The sequence below is a fragment of the Lonchura striata genome, chromosome 18 (genome assembly GCF_046129695.1).
Source record: "Lonchura striata isolate bLonStr1 chromosome 18, bLonStr1.mat, whole genome shotgun sequence".
Taxonomy (NCBI): domain Eukaryota; kingdom Metazoa; phylum Chordata; class Aves; order Passeriformes; family Estrildidae; genus Lonchura; species Lonchura striata.
Window position 1 is genome coordinate 11,474,620 of NC_134620.1, and position 22,576 is coordinate 11,497,195.

The 22,576-nt window shown below is 56.3% G+C and overlaps 1 protein-coding gene across 2 annotated transcripts; it reads right to left on the reverse strand.

Annotated features, from left to right (window-relative positions):
• On the reverse strand, nucleotides 1–21,849 carry WSCD2 (WSC domain containing 2). Of its 2 annotated transcripts, XM_077787223.1 has the most exons (10): nucleotides 21,738–21,849; nucleotides 20,911–21,247; nucleotides 12,155–13,081; nucleotides 9,359–9,473; nucleotides 8,442–8,626; nucleotides 7,546–7,667; nucleotides 6,216–6,390; nucleotides 5,286–5,450; nucleotides 3,425–3,625; nucleotides 1–1,513 (listed from the first exon to the last, which is right to left on the reverse strand). In XM_077787223.1, the coding sequence occupies exons 3-10, from the start codon at nucleotides 12,528–12,530 to the stop codon at nucleotides 1,161–1,163; spliced, it is 1,692 nt and encodes a 563-aa protein (XP_077643349.1). In that variant the 5' UTR covers nucleotides 12,531–13,081; nucleotides 20,911–21,247; nucleotides 21,738–21,849; the 3' UTR covers nucleotides 1–1,160. The 2 variants fall into 2 exon arrangements, with proteins under 2 accessions (XP_077643349.1, XP_021400344.1); XM_021544669.2 differs by lacking the exon at nucleotides 20,911–21,247 and having other exon boundaries at nucleotides 21,738–21,846.
• Nucleotides 21,850–22,576: the final 727 nt, after the last annotated feature.

Consider the following 22,576-nt stretch of genomic DNA (forward strand, 5'->3'; position numbering starts at 1 on the left):
TTAGAAAAATAGAATATTTTTATTGAAATTCTCCTTTTTGCTCCAGGGAGTTTTCTTCTCTCTTGGAATAGAGACCAAGCAGCGTCTCTGGATTCGACCTGTGCCTGCATTTCTGTCAGGATCGAGAGTTAAAAGCCAACTGGTGGATCTCTAACTCTAGAAAAGGCTGCGTACAATATATGGCTTTTGCACCTACATCCAAGGGGGTCTTGCGGGTTGGGAGCTTTGGGGAGCTCGTTTGGGACAAAGGCAGGATGGGGAGGGTGGCGTGGGATGAGGGGACAGCCAGGGACCACATGCAGCTGTGCACAAAGCCAGCCTGGAAATCAGCACGTTCCTGCTCTGTGGGATCCTTTGGTTCGGCTTTGGGACGCCCCAAAGCTCAGCCCCGAGGTTTGCTCCCCACAGGAGCGGTGTGGATCCTGCTCCTGCTCTCCCAAACTGCTCCTGGCTCCTCAAAAATGCTCCTGAGGGGCTGTGCTGGCTCGTGGGCTCTGAGACGAGGCCTGGGTGAGCTCGTGGGTCCCAGCAGCTCCTCTGTGCAGGGAAAACGTCCCCCTCTGGAGCTGCATCCACAGGGAAGGAGAACTTCCACCAGTAGCCACACTGCTGGGGGACATGGGCCCCCACCATGGGCTGGAGCAGCAGCTTGGCCTGGTGCTGTGGCTGGGGAATTGCAGGGAGTTCTCAGGGAGCCACAGCCACGTGCGGGGACATTGCACAGCACGGCCTTGCAATCCCACAACCTCAGGCAGGATCCCTTGGTCCATCCTCCCTTGGGAAGGCTGAAGATTCCATCCAAGGACAAGTGGAATCCTTCCAGGGCTGGGATTTTGGGGACACCCACCCGGCCTGAGCAGCTCGACGTCCCCAGGAGAGCCTGAGGGGACACAGAGATCCCATTGCACTTCCCAGGAGGGCTGGGGCAGCCAGAACAGGAGCAGGGATCCCTGGGGCAGGGAAGGCACCCATGTCCCCAGGCTGGCCAAACAAAAAAAGCTCAGCGGCGGCCGAGGACCTGTGGCGGCTCATGCGGGGAGTGACCAACAGCTACAGCGGCGCACGGAGGGTTAAAAGAGGAGCCACCCACTGGGTGGAATTAGGCAGAATCTGGGAGGACCGAGCCACTCCTGACCACGGTGCCCCCTCCGTGGTCACCATCATCTGGGGAAATAATCCTCGGGGACCCCCGAGAGGTTGCGGAGCTTCAGCGCCGCGTCCACGGTTCGGATGTAGCCGCTGATCGCCTTCCTCATCTCGGGCGTGTAGGGGTCGTACTCCAGTTTCCTCAGGCCCGAGCGCTTGAAGTTGCCGTCCTTCTGTCCCTCCACGCACAGCAGCCTGTCCTCGCAGGCCGTGACGCCCAGCAGGGCCACCATCCTCTGCAGCTGCGCGAACAGGTCCCGCTTGAGGTCCTCGAAGTGCACCACCAGCACCTTCTTCCCGTAGCGCAGCCAGTCCAGCGTGTGCGTCGCCCACCACGGGGCGTAGTTGGCCACAAACTCCGGCCACTCTGAAGGGGAAAAAAGGCAGGAGAAGATGTGTGCTGGAGTTTCACCCGATTGGAGAATTTTGGGTGTGGGTTAGATGGTTTTTTTTGCACCTCCTTCCTCGCGAGTCTGGGTGGTTTTCTCTATCTTGGCTCCCATATATCGCCATACACTAAAAGCCCAAATTTAAGTTTTTTCACCACACGCTTCTAACCAACTCCACACCTGTAATCCCAGTGTTAATGATCAATTTTGGAAGCTCTCTCCACAGCCTCAGTGTTCTCTTGAGGGTCTGTGCCTTTCAGCACAGAGAATTTAAAATTCTCAGCATCCAGGGCTCCAACAGATGTGGGTGGATGTTCCCTGTGTCCTCTCCCATCCCTGCTGGAACATCTCAATTAACCTTCCGGCTAATTGATCCTACTATTCAAATCAGGTGGTGAGAGGGATGATGAAACACCGATACTCAGCCGCATTAAAGCTCCAGGCATCTCCCTCTTCCTCGTGTCCTCCCCACAAAACCAAGGCCTGATTAACAGCTGGATTGGGTTTGGCTCCCCCGGGAATCGTTAACCACAGGATGTGTTCCATTAAACAGATCCAGGACAATTCACCTTGTGTAATCACAGCACATAAAACTTTGCTTTGGAGCCGCTCCAGGGACGTCGTAAAAATCAATGCCACGGAACCCAACAAGGGTTTGGCCTCTGCAGGGCTGGGACTGGGCTGGGGGAAACGGGAAAACATCCCCTCAGCACTGGGGGTGAGGTTGGGATTTTTTCCCCAGATTTGCCCCAAAATTAGTTCTTGGGAGAAGAAAATAATTTGGAGAGTAGGGCTGCAGGGAAGGCCAGGAATGGGACCCTCATGCTCCATGTTCAGCAGCTTTTCCAGCTGGGAATGGAGTCACCAACCATGCAATGGAAAATCTCCATTTTAACCTGACAATTAACCCATCAGCTAATTACTCCACACATCCTCTGGAAAGAATTTGGTGATGTATCTGAAGTGCATCCAAACAAGACTGTGCTGGCGTGGTCCCCTCTGGATCTCCCTCCCCTCGGAGAGACGAGGCCTGGGACAAGCTGGGGAGGGGGCTGGGGTTGGGAAGGCTCAGGGGGTCCCTGGACAGGGATTGGGAAGGCTCAGGGGGTCCCTGGACAGGGATTGGGAAGGCTCAGGGGGTCCCTGGACAGGGATTGGGAAGGCTCGGGAGGCTCCCTGTGGTGCTGGGATTCCAATCCTGGCTCTATCCACAAATGGATGGGGAAAAAAGTCAACCAAAAGGCTCCTGTGCCACCACAGTGGGGACAGTGCCAGCCCAGGGACACAAAGCTGAGGAAGTGGGGGACACCACACCCCGCTGGTTTTTTGGGATGGGGAGAGCAGGGCTGGGCTGTGCCCAGCACCGTGAGCACATGGAGATAACGAAATCCAGGCACATCCCAGCCACAGCAGGCAAAGCTCCCCTTAAATAAACTCGGAATTAAGGGTAGCAGATGTTCAATCAAGCAAAACATTTTAACTCTTTCCAATGAAGTCAATCCCACAACAGCAATTTGGAAATTGCTGTAATTAAGCAGCCTCCGGCACGCGCCTGTGCGTGGGAAAGGTGGTGGGTTGGGGAGCAGCTGGACACACGGAAATAACACCTGGATCCCACAGGGGTGGGCTGGGCACTGCCACCACTCCCTGGGCACAGGAGATGCCCATCCTTGCCTGGCCCAGCCGGGTCCTGCTGTCCTGCTCCATCTTGTCCCACCCAACACGGGAAGCCACGACCATCCGCGGTCACACCAAGGGATGGCCCCAAAGTGGTGGCACAGCCCAAGATCCCCCCATGGACACCCAACTCCGGCTCTGCTGGGCTTCCCCAACCAATTCCCAGCTCCAGCAAGCAGGGCTGGAGCTGTCCCAGGGGATTCCCTCCCTACCTTTGCCCTTCCAGTGGGCGTGGGCGGCGAAGCCGATGTGCCCGCCGTACTTGCGGTTGAACTCGGCCATCAGGGCCTTGTAGGGGTTGCGGATGAGCAGGATGGCCGAGTCGAAGGACTCGATCTCCTTCTGCCCACTCTCGTGGGTCTTGATGCAAATGGTCCTCCCACTCCTCCAGTGGTCCCGCTCGCCCTTGAATCCTGCCCGGAAAGAGCTGGGATTAATGGGACCAACAGGGAGCTGGGAATGGGGCTGAGCCTGGGGGAAAGGAGGCTCAGGTGGCACCTTGTGGCTCTGCACAAATCCCTGACAGGAGGGGACAGCCGGGGGGTGTCGGGCTCTGCTCCCAGATAGGATTAAAGGATGTGGCCTCAAGCTGTGCCAGGGAGCTTTAGCTGGGATAAAAGGGAAAATATCTCCCCCAAAAAGTGATCAATCCCTGGCACAGCTGCACAGGGCAGTGGTAGAGCTCCCACCCCTGGAGGGATTTAAAAGCCGTGTGGATGTGGCACCTGGGGATGTGGTGGCCTTGGCAGTGCTGGGGGAGCAGTTGGATTCTCAGAGGACTTTTCCAACCCAAAGGATCCCACAGTTCCATGAAAGGGAGCGTCACAGGGATATCAGGTTGCAAAATCCAGTTGCATGATGAAAGCAGCTGGGGCGTGAAGGAGGACTTGCATCTCTCTCCCAGATGGAAATAATTTATTTTCCCATGTTATGAGTCTCATAAAATTGATGAGTGGGTGGCTCACAGGCACAGGGGCCCCTCAGGGTGACACCTCCCTGGCCACACTCAGCTCTTGTGCCTGTTTTGAGGGGTCAAGGGCAGATTTTATGGCTGTAACCTCCCTGAGCACAGCCGAAACTCTCCCAGTAATAAAGAAATGGGAAACCCTTGTGCCTGTGGGGCAGTGGATCAGCCCAAGGTAGGGGTGATGCCACGGGGGTCCAGAGAGGAGACCCTGCACTGAGCACAGGGCTGAGCCAGCATCAATCCCAGCCCCTGGCATGCACCTGGAGTGGGGGATGAGCTGTGAGGAGCTGTATTCCATCAATTAGAGAGGTGTAATTGGCTCTCAGCTGTGGATAAATCTGCCGGTTGCCTGGATACCTCCTGGCCCCTCCGACAGGGAATGAACACGGATCCCACGCTCGCGTGGCTCAGCAGAACCCAGCCAAGGCTTTTCCCACTGCTGCTCCCTTCCCTGGGATGCTGCTGCACCCTGGGGGCTGGGGCACTGCTCCCTCACTGAGCATCTCCCTCTCTGCAGGGCTGGATTTGGCAGGAATTGGGAAGGAATGTGCTGCCTGGGGTGTTGGGAAAATCAGGATTTAGGGAATAGCCTGGCTACAGACCCCAGCAACCACAGATACAGATCCCAGCTCCACCACAGCTGAGGAGGAACAGAGAAATTCCTCTCAAGGCCAAAAAAAAGTGCAGGAATAACAGGAGAAACCTTCAAGGTCTCCAGATAAAACTGCTGTGAGTGATTCCAAACTGGGGGAGCTGGCAATGGGGTGGGTTATTAGAACCAGAATCCCAAAATGCTTTGGGTTGGAGGGGATCTTACAGCTCATCTCACTCCAACCCTCCTGGAAAGGGCCACCTTCCACTCTCCCAGGCTGCTCCAAGCCCTGTCCTTGGGCACTGCCAGGGATGGAGCAGCCACAGCTTCTCTGGGCAACCCTTCCCAGAACCTCCCCACCCTCCCAGGGAGGAATTCCAGGACACTCCAGCCCAAACCACCCCATGGAGCAGCAGCGGTCACACCCAGCCCTGCTCCACCCTTCCTGCAAGCCCCTGGGATGTCACCAGGGCTGTCCCCAGCTGGGGTGGCACCCCAGGACGTGCCACCTCACCTTTGTTGTAGAGGGAGCCATCGAAGTAGTAGCTGCCGGTGTAGAAGCCGGTGGCCAACTCGATCAGGTGCCGGGCCCAGGTGTTCCCAGCTCCAGGAAAACTGGCCAGGGCCACCAACTGCTTGGCACGGCTGGGCAGGAACCTCCTGTCCATGCAGCGGTTGTCTGCAGGGAGGCACATCAGGAACGTGGCATGGAAATCTGCTTTTCCCGCTGGCATGTCTGGGGGAACGCCGCCTCTGCCGGGAAAACGCTGGGGAAGGGGTGAGGAGGTGGCTGGGCAGGGAAAGGTGCCCTGCCTAAAGCTTAGAGGGACATCCCAAAGGGTTCTGGACACCTCAAAAGGGGCCTAAACACCCGAAAAGCCCTAAGAGGATTTTTCCAAAGAGTTCTGTGTCATTCCCATCTGTGTGCTTAGGGAAGAGTGACTAACAGAGATTCCTGTGCCAAGCAACGCTCCTGCTTTTTTGGTGAATCCATGAACAGCATTTCCAGCACAGCCCCAAACGCCAAAGCGTCATGACAAGACTGACCCCAAACCACCCGAATTTAGGTCCTCCCTTGCACCCTTCAGCCCTTTCCTCTCCCAGGAACAGTTTTCCTTTCTCCCAGTGCTTCCCTGGCTCCCTGCTCCCGCTGCTCTCTCGGGAATGTTCTGCCTGATCACAGCCTTTTCCAGGGCACAGTTTTCCCTGGAGCTTGTCCCCTCTGGATAGCAGACTCCCATGGGATCACAGGAGAAGCTCTGGAAAGGAGGAATCCTGCCCGACCAGATGGAATCTGCCGTGCCCCACCGCCGAGTCAGGCAGCAGCCACAGCTCACCCGGGGAGCGCCGATTTCCCAGGGAATTCAAACCCGCTGGTTTTTAGCGGGATGCTCACGCTCCCTGCCGGCATTTTTTTGGGGGGAGAGGTGGGGGAAAAGCTCACCCTGCACTTGTGTCTGGTAGACCAGCAGGAAGTCGGCGGAGCCGCAGCTCTCGAACTCCTCGGCGGCGCATTTGTGGGCGCAGAGCTGCTCGTCCTCGCGCTCGTGCAGCGGGAACAGCGTGCTGGGAAAGCCGCAGCGGCACGTGGTGCCCGCCAGCGCTGCCAGCGGGAATTCCTGCAGGGATGGCCACAGGGAATGGCGCTGGCACCCACCCCCCACCGGGGCAGAGCCTTCGCCCCCCGTACCCGCCCCTGATGGCAGCGCGGGGTGGTTTGTAACATCCTTCCAATTCCAGCATCCTTCCCATTCCAGCATCAGCATCATTCCCATTCCAGCATCAGCATCATTCCAATTCCAGCATCAGGATCCTTCCAATTCCAGCATCATTCCCATTCCAGCATCATTCCAATTCCAGCATCCTTCCAATTCCAGCATCATTCCAATTCCAGCATCATTCCAATTTCAGCATCATTCCAATCCCAGCATCATTCCAATCCCAGCATCCTTCCAGACCATTCCAGAATGATTCCTGAACATTCCAACTCTGTTCCAGACCATTTCCAGCATCCTTCCAATCCCAGCATCATTCTAGAACATTCCATCATCCTTCCAATTCCAGCACCATTCCAGACCATTTCCAGCATCCTTCTAATCCCAGCATCATTCCAGAACATTCCAGCACCATTCCAGACCATTCCCAGCATCCTTCCAATTCCAGCATCATTCCAGACCATTTCCAGCATCCTTCCAATTCCAGCATCATTCCTGAACATTCCAGCATCATTCCAGAACATCCCAGCACCATTCCAGACCATTCCCAGCATCCTTCCAATCCCAGCATCATTCCAGAACATTCCAGCACCATTCCAGACCATTTCCAGCATCCTCCCAATTCCAGCATCATTCCAACTCCAGCATCTTTACACCTTATTTCCAGCATCCTTCCAGCCCTTTCCAGCCTCCTTCCAACCTATTTCAAGCATCATTCCAGACCATTTCCAGCATCCTCCCTCCATCACTTCCCACTGCCAACCTTTCCCTCCCCTGCTCAGAGGCACCACGCCCCCGGATGAGACCCCTGGACCAGAGCAGGACCCCATGGGGCTCCTTTAAATGTCCCTTCCAACCTAAACTCTAATTCTGGGATGCTCCTTCCCAAATTTTCTCAGGGCTGCTGCTGGCTCTACTCCCTCCCGTGGCAGGGACACAAATCCATTTATCCCTTTTTTTGGATACACAAAATGATATCCCTCAACTGGGTTCAGATCTCCCGGCGTGACTCTGACGATGATGATGGAAACAAAGATGAAGAAGAGTTTATCCCAGTACCTTCTCCGTGCAGAAATCCACACATTTATCCACGGACATGTTGAGCATGAGCTGGCTGGCGGGCAGGGCGATGGAGACGTTCTCCGGCCGGCGGAAGCACCCCCGGAAAATCGCGCTTCCATCTGGGGGGGAGAGAGAGAGAGAAGGGCCCCAGTGACACTCCAGAAATGACCCTGCTGCCACTCCGTGTGGCATTCCCGACTGCTCCAGTGGCTCCTGGCCCCTCCGGCGGTGCAGCCACATTGGATAACGCTCGTCTGGCTGCTGACGGAGCAAAATCGGAGCAAAACGCCAGCAGCAAAGTCAGGGATATTTTTTTTTTTTTTCTTGGCTGTTTTTATCAGCTCCATGATCCCAGGGATGGAGCAGGGGCAGAGCCGGGGAGGAGAGCAGGGCCAGGTTTGGTCAGGTCTGGAATCCCATCCCTGGTCCTTGGTGCCCTCAGCCCTTGTGCCTTCCTGGTTGTTGCCATCCCCTTTCCCATTCCTTGGATATGAGGAAAGGTGAGCAGGGAATGTGGGTAATTATAGAGCTGCTTAATTGGGGGCCAAATGAGGGAGCAGCCTCAGCTCTGTCTGGAATTCCCACACATCCTTCATCCTGCAACACACACAGGAGACATTGATGGTTCTGTTTGGCCGCGGGGAGAGATATCCCCACACAAAGTCTCCCAAAATTCCCTGAATTCCAGCAACAATCCTTGGGGCTCCTCATTCCACCCAACCCCAGCCAGCAGCACTCCCAAGGGGATTCCTCATGTTTGCAGGAGCAAAACTACCCCAGACTCAAGAACCGCTCTCCGAGAACCTCCATGGAGCCACGACCCGGCTCGGGAATTCCATCACCAAGGGAAGTGCCCCGTTCCAGGGCTGAGCTGGGAGCAGCCTCCAGCTTACACCTGCGGGCGGATTCCTGGGCCAGCTCCAGGCGGTAGATGGAGAGCCGGTTGATCCCGCCGCAGGTGTTGCTCCGCTCGCCCTTGCATTCCATGTTGCACTCGGATTCGCTGGCGTTGGACGCTTGGATCTTGTGCCCACAGTAGCACTCGGCCCCAAATTCCAGCCCCGCGTACAGGTACCCCCTGCCGAGAGGGAGGTGGGATCTCAGCACCCATCCTTCCCTTTTCCTTTCCATTTTCCCTTCCCTTCCCTTCCCTTCCCTTCCCTTCCCTTCCCTTCCCTTCCCTTCCCTTCCCTTCCCTTCCCTTCCCTTCCCTTCCCTTCCCTTCCCTTCCCTTCCCTTCCCTTCCCTTCCCTTCCCTTCCCTTCCCTTCCCTTCCCTTCCCTTCCCTTCCCTTCCCTTCCCTTCCCTTCCCTTCCCTTCCCTTCCCTTCCCTTCCCTTCCCTTCCCTTCCCTTCCCTTCCCTTTTTCCTTTCTTTCCCATCCTTTCCTTTCCCATTCTGCAATTCTTTCCTATCCTTACTCTTTTCTAGTCTGTTCTATCCTATTTCTCCATTCCATCCTATCTCCTATCCTACCCTATTTTCCTATCATATCCTAATCTATCATATAAAATCATTTAATTTAATCCCAGTTCATCCTATCCTATCGTGTGGGGAAGGATTGATGGAGCACAGGGACTCCTGGAGATGGTGGGGAAGGATTGATGGAGCACAGGGACTCCTGGAGATGGTGGGGAAGGATTGATGGAGCACAGGGACTCCTGGAGATGGTGGGGAAGGATTGATGGAGCACAGGGGTTCATGGAGATGCACAGGGACTCCTGGAGATGGTGGGGGAGGACTGCTGGAGCCCGTGTGCAGGGATTGATGGAGCGTGCCGGGATCCACGGAGCCCCCGGCACCGTCCCTACCGCTCGGCGCAGTTGTCCTGGCAGCGGAACACCGTCATCTTCTTGTAGTCGAAGAAGGACATCCCACGCAGGGTCCTCTGCCGGGTGTTGTCCTCGTAGCAGCCGATGTACCGGGCTGGGGACAGAGAGGGGACAGGGTCACAACCCACTGATCCCACCCCTCTTGATTTTTCCCTAAAGGGGGATGTGCAGCAGCATTCCCTGTTTGTTTGCTTTGCAAACTCTGAGTCCAAGGCATGCAGAGACACCTTCCACTATCCCAGGTTGCTCCAAGCCCTGTCCAAGCTGGCCTTGGACACTTCCAGCTGGGGTTTCCCCACCCTCACAGGAAGGAATTTCTTTCAGGGTGCCATTCCAATTCCAAGCCACACTCTGGGATAACATTTCTCACCTCCTCCCTGCTTTTCACACCTCCTTGGGTTCCCTGACCCAGCTCAGCCCATCCATGGTGTGCCCCAAGCACCGACCCCCTCATTCCCAGTTATCCCAGCACAGCACAGACCCACCAGCGCTGGAGCCGCCTTCCCAAGCCAGCCTGGGGGCTGAAGAGGAGGAGGATGGAGAGAAATGTGCCAGATCACTCCAGAGCCATAACTCCCAGTGCCTCCACACAGCATTCCCACAGGGATGAGCAGGTCCTGGCAGCTCAGAGGATTCCAGTGGGTGTGGGATGGCTCCAGCCACTTGCACGGAGCTGGTGGCTGATGTGCATTACCTTCAATCCAATGCTCCTGACACATGCATGCTGCCACTTTTTGGGAAGCCAGCCGGAATAATTAGGGACAGACGAGGACACAAGAGAAGGGGGAGGGTGGGACTGGCAGTTTGCAGGGAGAGGTGGACCTGTCCAGGAGGAATTTTGGAGCCTGCAGCAAACACAGCTGTGAGCAGACACACACATCCACCCAGTGATTGCCATTAAATTCCCCAAGCATCCCATTTTTTCCAGAGCTGGGGATATAGGGATGGCTCCAGCTGTCTGCCTGGGGTGGCTGGTCCCTCCATCCTCATGGAACTGCGTGGTGGGAATGGCTGGACTTGTCCAGGAAGGCACCAGAGATGGACATGGCTGAGGGCTGGGGTCTGTTCCTGCTTCCCTTGGCTTCCCTGCCTAAAATCCCTCCTTGGCAGGAGGCAGAGATGCCCCTTCCCACCAGGATTTGCATTCCCATGGGGATGAGGCCTCTCCCTGGCAGACAGGGCTGTTCTCCACCCACACCTTCACCTGACACTGCCGGGAGAGGGGGGAGGAGGAGGAGGAGGAGGAGGAAGAGGGAGCTGCACATCACGCTCTAAAGCAGAGCTGATTTTTGGAGCAGTATTCCCTCTGGAATGGTTTCACGTGGCAGAGCCTCCGCAGCCACCTCGTTAAAGCTGTCCCCACTTAATTACCAACACCATAAAATCCACCTGTTCCTGCCAGATACCCCAGTGCTCCAGAGGAGCAGGGAAGTGAGGGGGAGCTCCACAGCCACACCAGGAACACCGGGCACGTGGGATTTCTCAGGCTGCTGAATTTCTCCACACCATCCCACTCCGGAGCTGCCAAGATGCTCCAAGGGGAAAATGATATTCCCAGAGCAGCTGGGAGCAGATAAAGCCACAAAGGCCAAGCCCAGCATCCCATCCCTGCTGGCAGTGTGGGTGAGGTTAATCTTGGAGCACACGGGACATATGGCCCGGGACACGGGCACTGCTTGGGGTCTTTATAGGGACAGACAGCCCAGGCTCAGGGACCATCTGCTGAGGCTGCTCTGAAGTCAGTTTGCATTGTTGGAGACACGTGGCCACCAAAACACCTCAGAGACCCCTCGGAGTGGGGTCACAATGGAGGAACCCCTTTAGCTCCTTCTAGCAGGACAAAATCCCGTAAGCACCACTTTTCCTTTGGCTTCCATGCCTGGACCCTGCATCATTCCTGGAATGAACACAACCACATCCTGCTGGAGGAGGAGGAACCCTCCATGCCCTGGGAGCAGCCCAGGTTGGGGGGATCAAGCCTGGACCCCTGGGAAAGCCCCAGTGTGCTGTGGGTTTTGGGGGTTCCTGCTGGAGTCCAGCCACCCGAATCCCACAGAATGCACAGCTCTGGCTGCCTCCAGGATAAATAAATGCCATTTTAAAAAATCAATAGGAATGATTCTATTTTCTTATCCTTGATCATTAATAATGGAGCCACTTGACAAGCCCCCAGCCAGGCAGGGATCTCCTGGCTCCAGAGGCCACAGCCCAGCCCTGTCTGCACTTCCATGGCAATCACAGCCAGGCCCTGCCTCAACACAACACCCTCACAAACCTGGACCTTGTGTTGATTCAAGCCAACAGAATGAAAACTGAATTTGGCCCCTGGCAGAGCCAAAGGGTGGGAGGAAGATGGGGCACAGCATCCCCCCAGCTGCCACCCCCAAAATCATCTGCAACAGCAAGGGGGAGCTCAGAGCTCGGAGGGAAAAGAGTGAAGATGGAAAAATAAAAGCACATGGTTGGCACTTGGGGAGGGAGGAGTTGGAAAAGGGAAGAAGGAGGGAGAAGATCCTTCTGGAAATACTCTCTGGGCTGATGTTCCCCACAGTAGGGTGCTGCTCCCCAGAGCATTCCCGTGGGATATGGGAAGAAAATCTCGCTGCACCAGCGGCGTGTGCACGTGATTTATAAATAAATAATCAAATACACATTTCCCTGGAGGATGTAGCAAGGATGCACAACCCCAAATAGCTCGGACACCGCTGCCCCAACTCACGATGTCCCTCTGGGAGAGGCAAAAGGAGAAATCCCCCTCCTTGGGACAGCACTCACCTCTGTCCTCCTCCTTCTCGCGGCCGCTCCTGGCCCTGAGCGCCCGGCTCCGAGCGCCGCCGTTATCCCGGGATTTTCCCCTGTCCGCCGGCTCCTTGGAGGTGCTTTTGAACCAGGGACCGTGTCTTCGGCCTCCTGCCGGCATGGTGGCTGCCGCCTTGAAGCCGCGGCTGAGCTGCATCACCCCCAGGTAGGGCAGCCCCGGCCCCTCGGCGGCCGCGGGGCTGCGCGGGCTCCCCGGCACCGTGGGCTCCCCGGAAAAGCCGGAATGCAGGAAAACCAAGCTGCCGGCCGCCAGGTACAGAGCCAGCAGAGTGAAGAAACGCACGGGTTTGCGCCGAAAATACCGCTGGAGTTTTAGCAAAAGCTTGGCCATAGCGTCTTCATCCCTTCCCCGGCAGCCGGCGCCGCGGGGAAGCTGCTCTGCGGCTCCAGGGATGCTCCGAGGAGGGGATTATCCCGCCCGGGTTGGAGGTGAATCCCGGCGAGAAAAAGGGGTGAGGGCTACAGGGCGAGCTCGTGCAAAGCTGTTTGCCCGACCCTAAAAAGTCTTGGAGTGCTGGGGAAGGTGGATTTTGAGTCCCCGCGCGGTGGCCGGGGTGCTCCAGCGCCGGCTGCCACCTCCAGCCCCGGTTTATTCTCCTGCCGGCAAAGTCCCCCGGCTGTGCCCCGGGGACTGCGCTGATGGAGGGATCATGTTAAGGAAATCGGGGTTTGAAGGTGATTTGAAAGCCGAGCAGCTGCCGCAGCTCCTCGCTCCCGGCGGCACCGGCTCGGTCAGGCATCGCTGGGATGGGAACGGCCCCGCTGCCCTTTCAGACAAAGAATGGAAAGTGCCTGGAATCGCCTGGAGCCTGGAATGCTGCCTGGCACCCTTTTGTGTAAGGAAACCCCTTTCAGCTCACTCCCAGGGCAGGAAATCTCCACCTGCAAGTCAAAGAGAGAGGCACACTCAGGAAAGCGTCCCAGCACACGGGAGGGTGGTGGCCCTGTCCCTCCAGGGGGTGAGGAAGGCCACCCGCGCTCTCCATCACCTTCCAGCCCTGGAGAGGGGCAGCTCCACCTCTCCCAGGTGGGTAACTGGGTGCAGTGGCAGCGATGCTGGTGGGGCGAGCCCAAATCCCAGAGCCTCTGCCTCGCTGTGCAGGAGAGGTGCTCCAGGATGGCTCTGGGATGTGGAAAATTCCCAGTTTCACCCCAGTTTCACCCCCAGGAGGTCGAGCTGTGCACACACACAGTCTTGCACCCCTAGATCCAAACATCTCTGCAGCATCAGATCCCAAATGAAATCCACGCATGAACAGTGGGGTGCTGCCAGTGACCATTCCAGCATCCCATGGGGTCAGGAGCATCCCTGGGTGTCCCTCCAGTCCCCAGGGACAGGAGATTGCCATGACACCCTCCACCTTCAGCCAAGAGCATTCCCATTCCCACCCTGCCACCAGGAGGGTGCTGTCCCAGGAACACCAGGACCATCCCTGGTGGCTCTTGGCACGGGAAGGGCAGAGATGGGAAGTCCCCTCCAGCCCCACTAAGCTGGATTTCTCTCCAATTCCAGCTGGATTTCTCTCCAATTCCAGCTGGATTTCTCTCCAATTCCAGCTGGATTTCTCTCTTTCCAACCTCCCAGCTATAGAAGATTTGCTCCAGCCCTTCCTGGGAAAATTCCACGTGGGAAATGCCCCTGCTGACACATCCCAGTGGCTGTGCTGCCTGTCACGGTCTCATCTTATTTTCAGAAAGGAGACGGAAATAAATGGAAAGACAAAGTGCCATTAGTTTAATGGCCTCTATGTTCCTGCCATCTGTCTTCAGTTGATTAAATAAAAAATATTGGTGGAACATATGGCATGAATTATACATCAATATTTTAATTTGGTTTCCCAGAGTGGTTATTCAGATACCTCCGGCTCTACCGCGGGAATTTTGTGGAGCTCAGGGCTGGACAGGTTGGGGCAGGGCAGGGGAAAGGCACAACCCCAAACCAGCCCTCCCCAGCCCCGCTCGGAGCCAACACAGCTGGAGTAAAGGCTGAGTAACCTCGGAGTAGCAGCGGTTTGGGTTTCCCATGTGCAGGATGTGGCATGGCCAGGGAGGGGGATGCTGTGCTGGGAGAGCAGCCCCCAGCCCGGTGGTCCTGGGGGGGTTTTGGCTGCTCTCCTGCACTCCCTGGCCAGGATTTTCTGGCTTTCCCTTAGCCAGGAGAAATCCACCTTGCCGGGGTTGGGGTGGGAGCTGGATGCGGGGTGGTTTGGGGAGCAAAGGGAGCATCCCCAGGGCTGTCCCTGCTCCCCAGTGTCCCCAGTGCCACCCCCCTCCTCCCCTCCCCGCCTGGGCACTGCCAGGCTCTGGCACAGCATATAAAGAAGGGGCTTAAATTACTCTCATTAAGCCATCTGGAGCTCATCCTTCTCCATCATGAACTGCGGAGTCACAGGTCAATTACTGCTCATTTGCATATATTCCATTAATGCTTCTGCTAATTGTCTGGAGCACATAATGGGCTCGGCTCGGGGCTCCCGGCTGCCGGGGGCTCACAGGCGGTGGGGAGGGCGGCCACCAGTGCTCCCAGTACGGACACCAGTGCTCCCAGTGCGGACACCGGTGCTCCCAGTACGGATACAAGTGCTCCCAGTACGGACACTGGTGCTCCCAGTATGGACACCAATGCTCCCAGTACGGACACCGGTGCTCCCAGTATGGACACCAGTGCTCCCAGTACGGACACCGGTGCTCCCAGTATGGACACCAGTGCTCCCAGTGTGGACACCGGTGCTCCCAGTATGGACACCGGTGCTCCCAGTTCCAGCAGGGGCTGGGGGATTGGGAGCTGATGGATGCAGGAACCATCCGAGAACGCCATTCCCTGCATCCCCCGGATCCAGCCCCGTGCATCAGCACTGGGGTGAAGGAGTGGCCACCCCCTGTCCCCATTGCCACTGTCACCCACCACGGTGTCCCCAGGGGTCCCACCCTGCCCCCAGCCCCACTGCCCGAACCCCGCTGCCAGCCCAGCCCGCGGCGTGGCCGGGGGACAGTGGTGACACACTTTTGTCACCCAAACTAATGAAGCAAACGGGGACAGTCCCCAGCCTGGCCTTCCGGCGGCTGCTCGGGAAAGTGCTGGGGCAGCAGGGAACGGAGGGAATGATCCGCCAGGAATGATCCACCAGGAACGATCCGCCAGGAATGATCCACCAGGGAACGATCCGCCAGCCTCGCTGGGCTACGACCCGCTGTGATCCATCCCCCTGCCCGCAGCCCAGGGGAGGGATCCAGCCCTGGGAGCTGCAGTGTTGGGAAATTCCCCCCGGCTGGCAGTGCCAGGGTTGGGGAGCCCCTCCCTGTCCCCCCCAGAGCCGAAGCACAGCTGGGGGCGTTTCCCAGGATGCGGGTCCAGCCGGGATTGGGGAATGCTTCCCTGCCTGCATCCATCACCACCGTCCCCGCCAGGAGCCGAAATCCTCATCCCATCAATGGAAAACCCGGCTCTGCATCAGTATAACCCCACCAGGAGCTGAAATCCTCATCCCATCAATGGAAAACCCGGCTCTGCATCAGTATAACCCCACCGGGAGCCGAAATCCTCATCCCAGCCCGGCTGAGCATCACCCCACACCCAACCCACCTCCCTGAGCAGTGAAATCCTCCATAATTTCCCTGCTTTATCCAGGTTTATCCATCCCTCTGCGCGTGGAGAGGTGGGAACAGGTCCGGGAGCGGCATGAATGAAGGGCCCATCAATTATGGATTTGGGGCTTGTCTTCAAATTGCTCTGCAATTATTGTGCCCCGAGGTCCACTTGTCCTCAGGCACCACCTCCCATCCGAGCAGGGCCAAACACCCTCCCGAGGCTCCCCCAGCCCGGGAGAACAATGGGCCCATTAAAACCAGCAAATTAACCACCACCAGAATTCCATTAGGAGGAGAAGGCGACGGGGAATATCCAATTTCATCCCCTCATTAACATTTCTTATCACAGGGACCGGGAAAGAATAGGGCTTGAAAACAGAGGGGCGGTGACATCAGTGGGGTGACCCCATGACGCAGGGACTGACCTCGGTCCCACGCCACGGGACGTGGGGACAGCAGGTTCTGCACCCCTCTGGGCACCCTTGGGAATGCTGGAATGTTCTGCCGAGCCTGGAAACGCAGTGAAAGACCCGGGGGATGGGGTAAAAATCCCAATCCATGAGGTGCAGGATTTATGGCACACAGGACCGAGGGCATGGAGGTTCCCTGGACCTGCTGTCACCAAAAGCCACCCACCTGGGTGCAGGGAACAGCAGAAAGCCTCATGTCCCTCCATCCCAGAGCTGTTCCTGCAGCTCCACATCCTCTCCAGCACCAACCAGGGACACCAGTGCAACCCTGAGGGACACCAGTGCAACCCTGAGGGACACCAGTGCAACCCTGAGGGACACCAGTGCAGCCCCCAGGGACACTGGGCACCCTGGGCACTGCCATCCCTCAAACCTGTCCTGCAGTGCAAGCCTGGAATTGCTGCCCTGGCAGAGGTTGGGTGCCCCAAGATCCCGGGTGGAGTTGCCCATCCTCTTTTCCAGCCCCATGGAAATGGATTTTCACCCTTTTCCACTCTTTAAGGAAGCAGCAAATGAGATGCACGGGGCTGAATTTAAACCCCGTTATGGGTGGGGATGAAGCTGAGATAAACCAGGATTATTCCATCCCAGCAGGATGGAATAACACCTTGGAGCATCCAGAACCTTCCAGTGCCTCTCCCAGGGGCCAGCTGAGCACGGGGAGCTGTCAGTCGCCCACAAATCAAAACCAGGTTTGTTTATTCAGCTTCTCTCTGCCTTCGTTTTGCTGAGAAATGGATTTGTGCCTCCTCTCCTCTGGGGAAGCCTCAAAAGCAGCTGACTCAGCAGCTTCCAGACTCATTCCAGGAAGCTGCACCGGGATCAGCTCCTCATCCTCAAGGGTGAGACACTTCCCAGGCCTGGGCTTCCACTAAATCCCTTCCACCGGCCAAAGCAGCAAGGGATGCAAAGGAAAAACCTCTCATTAGGGATTTATTGGCTCAATTGGAAGATCCAGGGCAGGATTTGCCCATCTGCTGGTGGATTTTTGTGGGGGATTTCTAAGGTTTGCAAATCCTCCTCCTCCTCCTTGCTGGGAGTCCATGGAGGAGTTTGGACTGCAAGTAGGGAGCTGATTTTTCTTATGGATAAAAACTGATTTTGAAATATTCTGGGGATTTATTGATGTCCTCAGCACTTTCCCAGGGCATGAGGCACCGAGATCCAGAGGGATCCAGATGGATCCAGGATTCATTCAGCGCTGCCCCAGACTAATTGATTAAGGTCCCTAAAAGGCTCCTCTGAAATGAGGTCGTGCTAATTGCACAACCTCTTCTCAGTGCTCCCTGTGCTCTCCAGAGGACAGAGCCCACAGGGCAGCAGCCCCGTTTCTGCCAGGGCTGAGCTATAAATAAATCCAGGAACATCAGGATGGATCCTGCCCTGGCTTATTCCAATAACTGGACAGAGCTACACCAGCCCAGGGCCTGCAGCCTGGCCCAGAAAGGCAATTTTGTTTAATCAAGTTATTTAAGGAAGCTTAACCCCATTTTTAATTATGACATTGAGCTGCCTGGCATTGCAAATTCCCATGGAGGTCCCAGATCTCGATCTAAGGGATGCTGATTCCTGCCCAAGGGATGCTGATTCCTGCCCTAATGATGCTTATCCCTACCCTAAGGATGCTGATTCCTGCCCTAAGGATGCTGATTCCTGCCCTAAGGATGCTGATTCCTGCCCTAATGATGCTCATCCCCACCCAAACCCCACAGCCACGGGCTGGCGTGGGGTGGGATCACCATGGTGGTGGTGGGATTTTGCTGTGGTACAGAGAATCCCAAAACCAATCCCAGCTGGGGTGATCAAGCTGCTCCAGCCCCCAGAAGCAAAGAAAAGTTGTTGCCTCCAGGCCACTAATTCCCAGGTAATTCCATCTCCATGGCTCTGCTCCTTTGCTTGGATATTCTCCTCCACAATGGCCCAAGTGGAGCTGAAAATGCGGGAGTTTTTACTTCACGTTCTGCTCCTCCACCCACAATTCCATCAAAGCTCGTTCCAGGTTCTTGGAGGCTGAATTCCCCTCACAAGTGTGAAAAGCAGCTCATAAAGAAAAATGGTTTAAGTCATGAATCATTTAAAAAGCACCCGGCACTGCCGAAGGCAGGGAAGGAAATAGGGGAGGAAATAGCCCTGGATTGCTGAGATTCCAGGGAGAGGGTCCAGGGAATTGTGGAATGATGGAAATGAGGTGGCACAGCGGGGATCCAGCTGTGGGACTCGGTGTTGCCCTCCCAGCATCGTTAGCATTTTCAATAATTAATTAATCTGCCGCCACCCCAGGGGTCCGGGCGATCCAGTTCTCTGCAGCAGCATTATCCCATCTGCCCGGGGGATTTTGGGTGGGGCTGTGAAAGGAGCGGGAAGCTCCCTCCTGTAGGATCAGGGTGATTGAATTTGGGTGCTGGGGAGCAGGATCCCAACCTTCCCCCCCCACATCCCTGCCGGCTTCCAGCATCCCTCCCTGAGCATTCCTGCTGCCGGCATCACCCCCATCCCTGCGCCCAGGGCTGAGAAATCTCCATTTCCCCGATAATTCCCTATTTTTGGGTGACACACGGCGGTATTTGGGAGAAGCCACCCCGGATGGCGGGGTCTCGGTGATACTCCCAGATTCCCTCTCCCGTTTTTTCCCACCCTCCCGGCGCTCCAGCCCTTGGAAAGGTGATGTAATTCCTTCAGAGGACGCCGAGTGTCTGTGACAGGGTTTAACCGAAGGAGTTTAAATGTCTCACGTTCCGGGGGTTTCATGCCCAGCCTGCAAAATCCAGTTATGGTTTTCAACCAGGCTTGGGCAGCCGGGATGTGCATCCCAGGGAGCCGGGAGGAGGAGGAGGAGGAGGAGGGCAGGAGGAAGGCCGGGGCTGTTCCCCAGGGAAGCACAGCTGGATCCCAGCCAGCTGCTGGCTCAGCAAAGCTCCCCCCAGCCGGAGCTGCCGAATCCCGGAGGAGAAGAGGGTTTAGGATACACGGGATGGACTTTTCCAGAGGCAGTGCCGGGGCTGGCAGCCACCCCTGCGGGATGCACGGCCCTGCCTGCGCTGCTCATCCTCCCCAAATCCTCTGGCCACTCCATCCATGGCCACCTGCACGTCCCTGTCACTGTGGAAAAGCATTCCTGAGCACATCCCGTGCTGGCAGCTCCTTATTCCAGAGAAAACCAGGATGCTGCTGTTTTCCTCCATGTGCTTAATTTAACGAGGAGGAACAAACCCCGCAGCAGCCAAAGGGTTTGATCCCGAGGTTGTGAGCACCAGAGCCCAGTCCCGGCTCTGGGATCGATGGGAGCTGATGAGAAACACCAACAGGAGATTGTCCCAAGTGCACCCAGCAGGACCTGCCTAAATCCCATCCCGATGGGATCCAGGGGGACCGTCAGGGGGGATTTGGGAAGGGTGACCCCCCCATGGGAGCACCCAGCACGTCCAGGCCAGGATGAAGCCCCCATGGACTCCCCAGGTAGGGAAGAGCAGAATCCAATCTCCCCATAAATCCCACACTCAGGTCTGCTCCACGGAGATTTGCCTCAGCCCTCGTTAATCTGGGATTACAGCAGCACTGGGGCAATTAACTAACGAGCTTTTCCAGCAGCAGACAATGCCTCGCGCAGCCCACACGGACATTAATGGAGTGAGAAGGAGGATTTCGTGCAACACTTCCTTCAAAACCTCCTTTCCCAGGAGAGCTGATTCCCTTCTTTCCCCTCATCCTGCAGCACGAGGGAGAGGGAGGCCGGGTTTGGGAAGGATCTGCCATTCCCATGGCTCATCCCTCAGCAGGAGCAGATCCTCCTGTCCCACGCTCCTTCCCCAGTCCCAGGAGGAGCTCCTGGCTCCGGAGAGAGCCAACACTTCGGGAAGGACAACTTCCCACCCCAGAGCTGCCTGCTCTGCTCAGGGAGTCCCTGCTGGTCCAAGGGGGTCGGGAGAAGCAGAGATTTTCCCAGGACTGGGGCTGAGCACTCCTGGACCCTGCCTCAGCCATGGGAATTGTGACTCCGGAGCTGCTGAGGCTCGTCCCAGCTTTCCATGGGGAAAAATCCCCCAGAAGAATGGAGTTTTTCCCTGGGAGAGAAAATCCATCCCCAAGTCCCTAAGAGGAACCAGAGGTGGGTGTGGGGTTCCCATCTGCCAGGACCCCAAACATCAAGGACCCTAAAACACAGGGATATTCATGTGGATGAGCCCCACTGGAGCCAGGCACCTGCAGCCCTGATGCTGCAGCTGGACTCGGGTCCTTGAGCACCAGGATTTGGGAAAGGCATCCCAAAAAACAGAGCAAAACCCCCTGGGGAATTCTCCCTGGGCCTAATAACAATATGTGGAATATTTTAATGTAATGTACATAAAAACCACGGTAGTGGCTAATAATATAGATAAGAAAATAATAAATATAAAACCGTAACATCTGCTAATAATATATAAAATAGATGTAATACAATCTATATAAAACCACAATAATTGCTAAGAATAGCTATAATATCATAACATACATTAAAAAAAAATCTAACAAATCCTGTCTTGGAGGATTCCCTGGAGCTCAACAGCTTCGGATATTCCAAGGGAGAGCTCATTCCCAAGGCCAGGGAAGGGACAGCCCCTTATGGAGGATAACTCCCGGGTAAATTCCCAGAGGAAGGAAGGATTCAGCACTCACCAGATGAGAAGGTGCAGTGGGCCAGGGCCAGGCTGGGTGCGGGCACCCCGAGGCTGCAATTCCCAGTGCCAGGCTGGGATTCCCAGCTCTGCATTGCCAGGAAAGTTTCTTTAATCCTGCCTTGACGGAGGCCGGGGTTTATAGGGCTCAGCTCAAGGTTACCTTCACGCCGTGCTGCAACTGCCTCTGCTCTCCCTGCTCATCTTTATGTTAAATTATTCCCCGAAGTTGCCAGCATGGATGTGGGAAGAGGAAAATAAACAGGGGAGAGGCTTCTGGCAGGATTACATTCCCTTATGCTCCTTATTTCCCCGGCGGAGATGTTCCTGCACAAAGTCTGGGAAGGAGGATGATGAGGATGAGGGTGAGGAGAGCTCTCTCCTGCCTGCCTCTCTCAGCCAAGCAAAACCCTTCCCAAACCAGCAGAAACCAGCGAAAAATGAAAAATCCCTGCCGGGATGAGGGGGGAATCACCAACTCCCGCCCAGCCGCGGGGGACGCGGTGCCCCCGCAGCTTCCCCAGGCACAATTCCACAATTCCCGGCGGGCCGGGCTCCTGCCGACCCCCGCTCGCCGAGCTCCCTGGTCCTTTTTCCTCCTATTTCTTTAAATTTCATTTTCCGCCTGGGGCCTGAGGGGTGGTGATGTTTTCTACTCTTATTTTTTCGGTTGTTCATTTGGGATTGGTTTTTTTTCCCCCTTTAGCCCCGGTTTCAATGCTCTCCCCCCGCCGGCAGCTCCTCAGCCCCCTCCCCCGAGCCCTTTTCCCTCTTTTCCCTCTTTTCCCTCTTTTTCCTCTTTTTCCTCCCTCGCTGCCTCCCGCTCACCGTCCCCGGGCCCTGCTCCCGGCCGCTCCATCCCTCGCTCCATCCATCCCCCGCTGCCTCCATCCGCGGCCGCCCCCGGGAGCGGCGGGGCCGGGGGCGCTCCGGGCGCTGCCCGCGGCCCGGCCCCGCTGCCGGGCTGGGCTCGAGGGTGCCGGTACCGCTCGGGGAGGGCGTTCCGGTGATGCCGGTGCCGGCGGAGGAGAGCCCGGCCCGGCTCCGCCGCTCGGCGCTGCCCGCAGCCGCTGCCGGCGCCGCTCCCGAGCGTCTCCATCCAGCGGCTCCGCTCCCTCCGCCGGCTGCCGCCTTAACTCCTTCCCTCCCGCCGCCCCGCAGCCCCCATCGGGTCTTATTTTTAATTTTTATTTCTTGTTTTCCCTGTTTTTCAGTGCCGGGAAGCAGCTCTCGGGTGGTCCCGGCCCCGCTGCTGCGCCCAAGGGGAGGAGGGATGCTGAGGATCTGGATCCCCCCGGGAATCCCGTTCCACCCTCCCGGCACTCGGATTATTGAATGGAGACAGCAAGGATTAAACCTACATTTAAAAGATAAATAAATAAATTCAAATATATAAACGCATATAGTCAACGTATAGCTACATATGTATACATTGTATACATGTATACATAGCTACATGTATAAATGTAAATACATATACATGATCTAAATAAGCATTCTAAATGCTTATTTATCATAGATAAATATATCAAAATAAATAGATGCATAAATATATCATGGGATATATCTGTGGGTATATTTGTTTGCATATGTGGATTTTTTTTTTTTTTTGGTGCTGTCAGAACCATTAAAAATTAATTGCAAAACTTCCCGAACCTGGGAAGAAG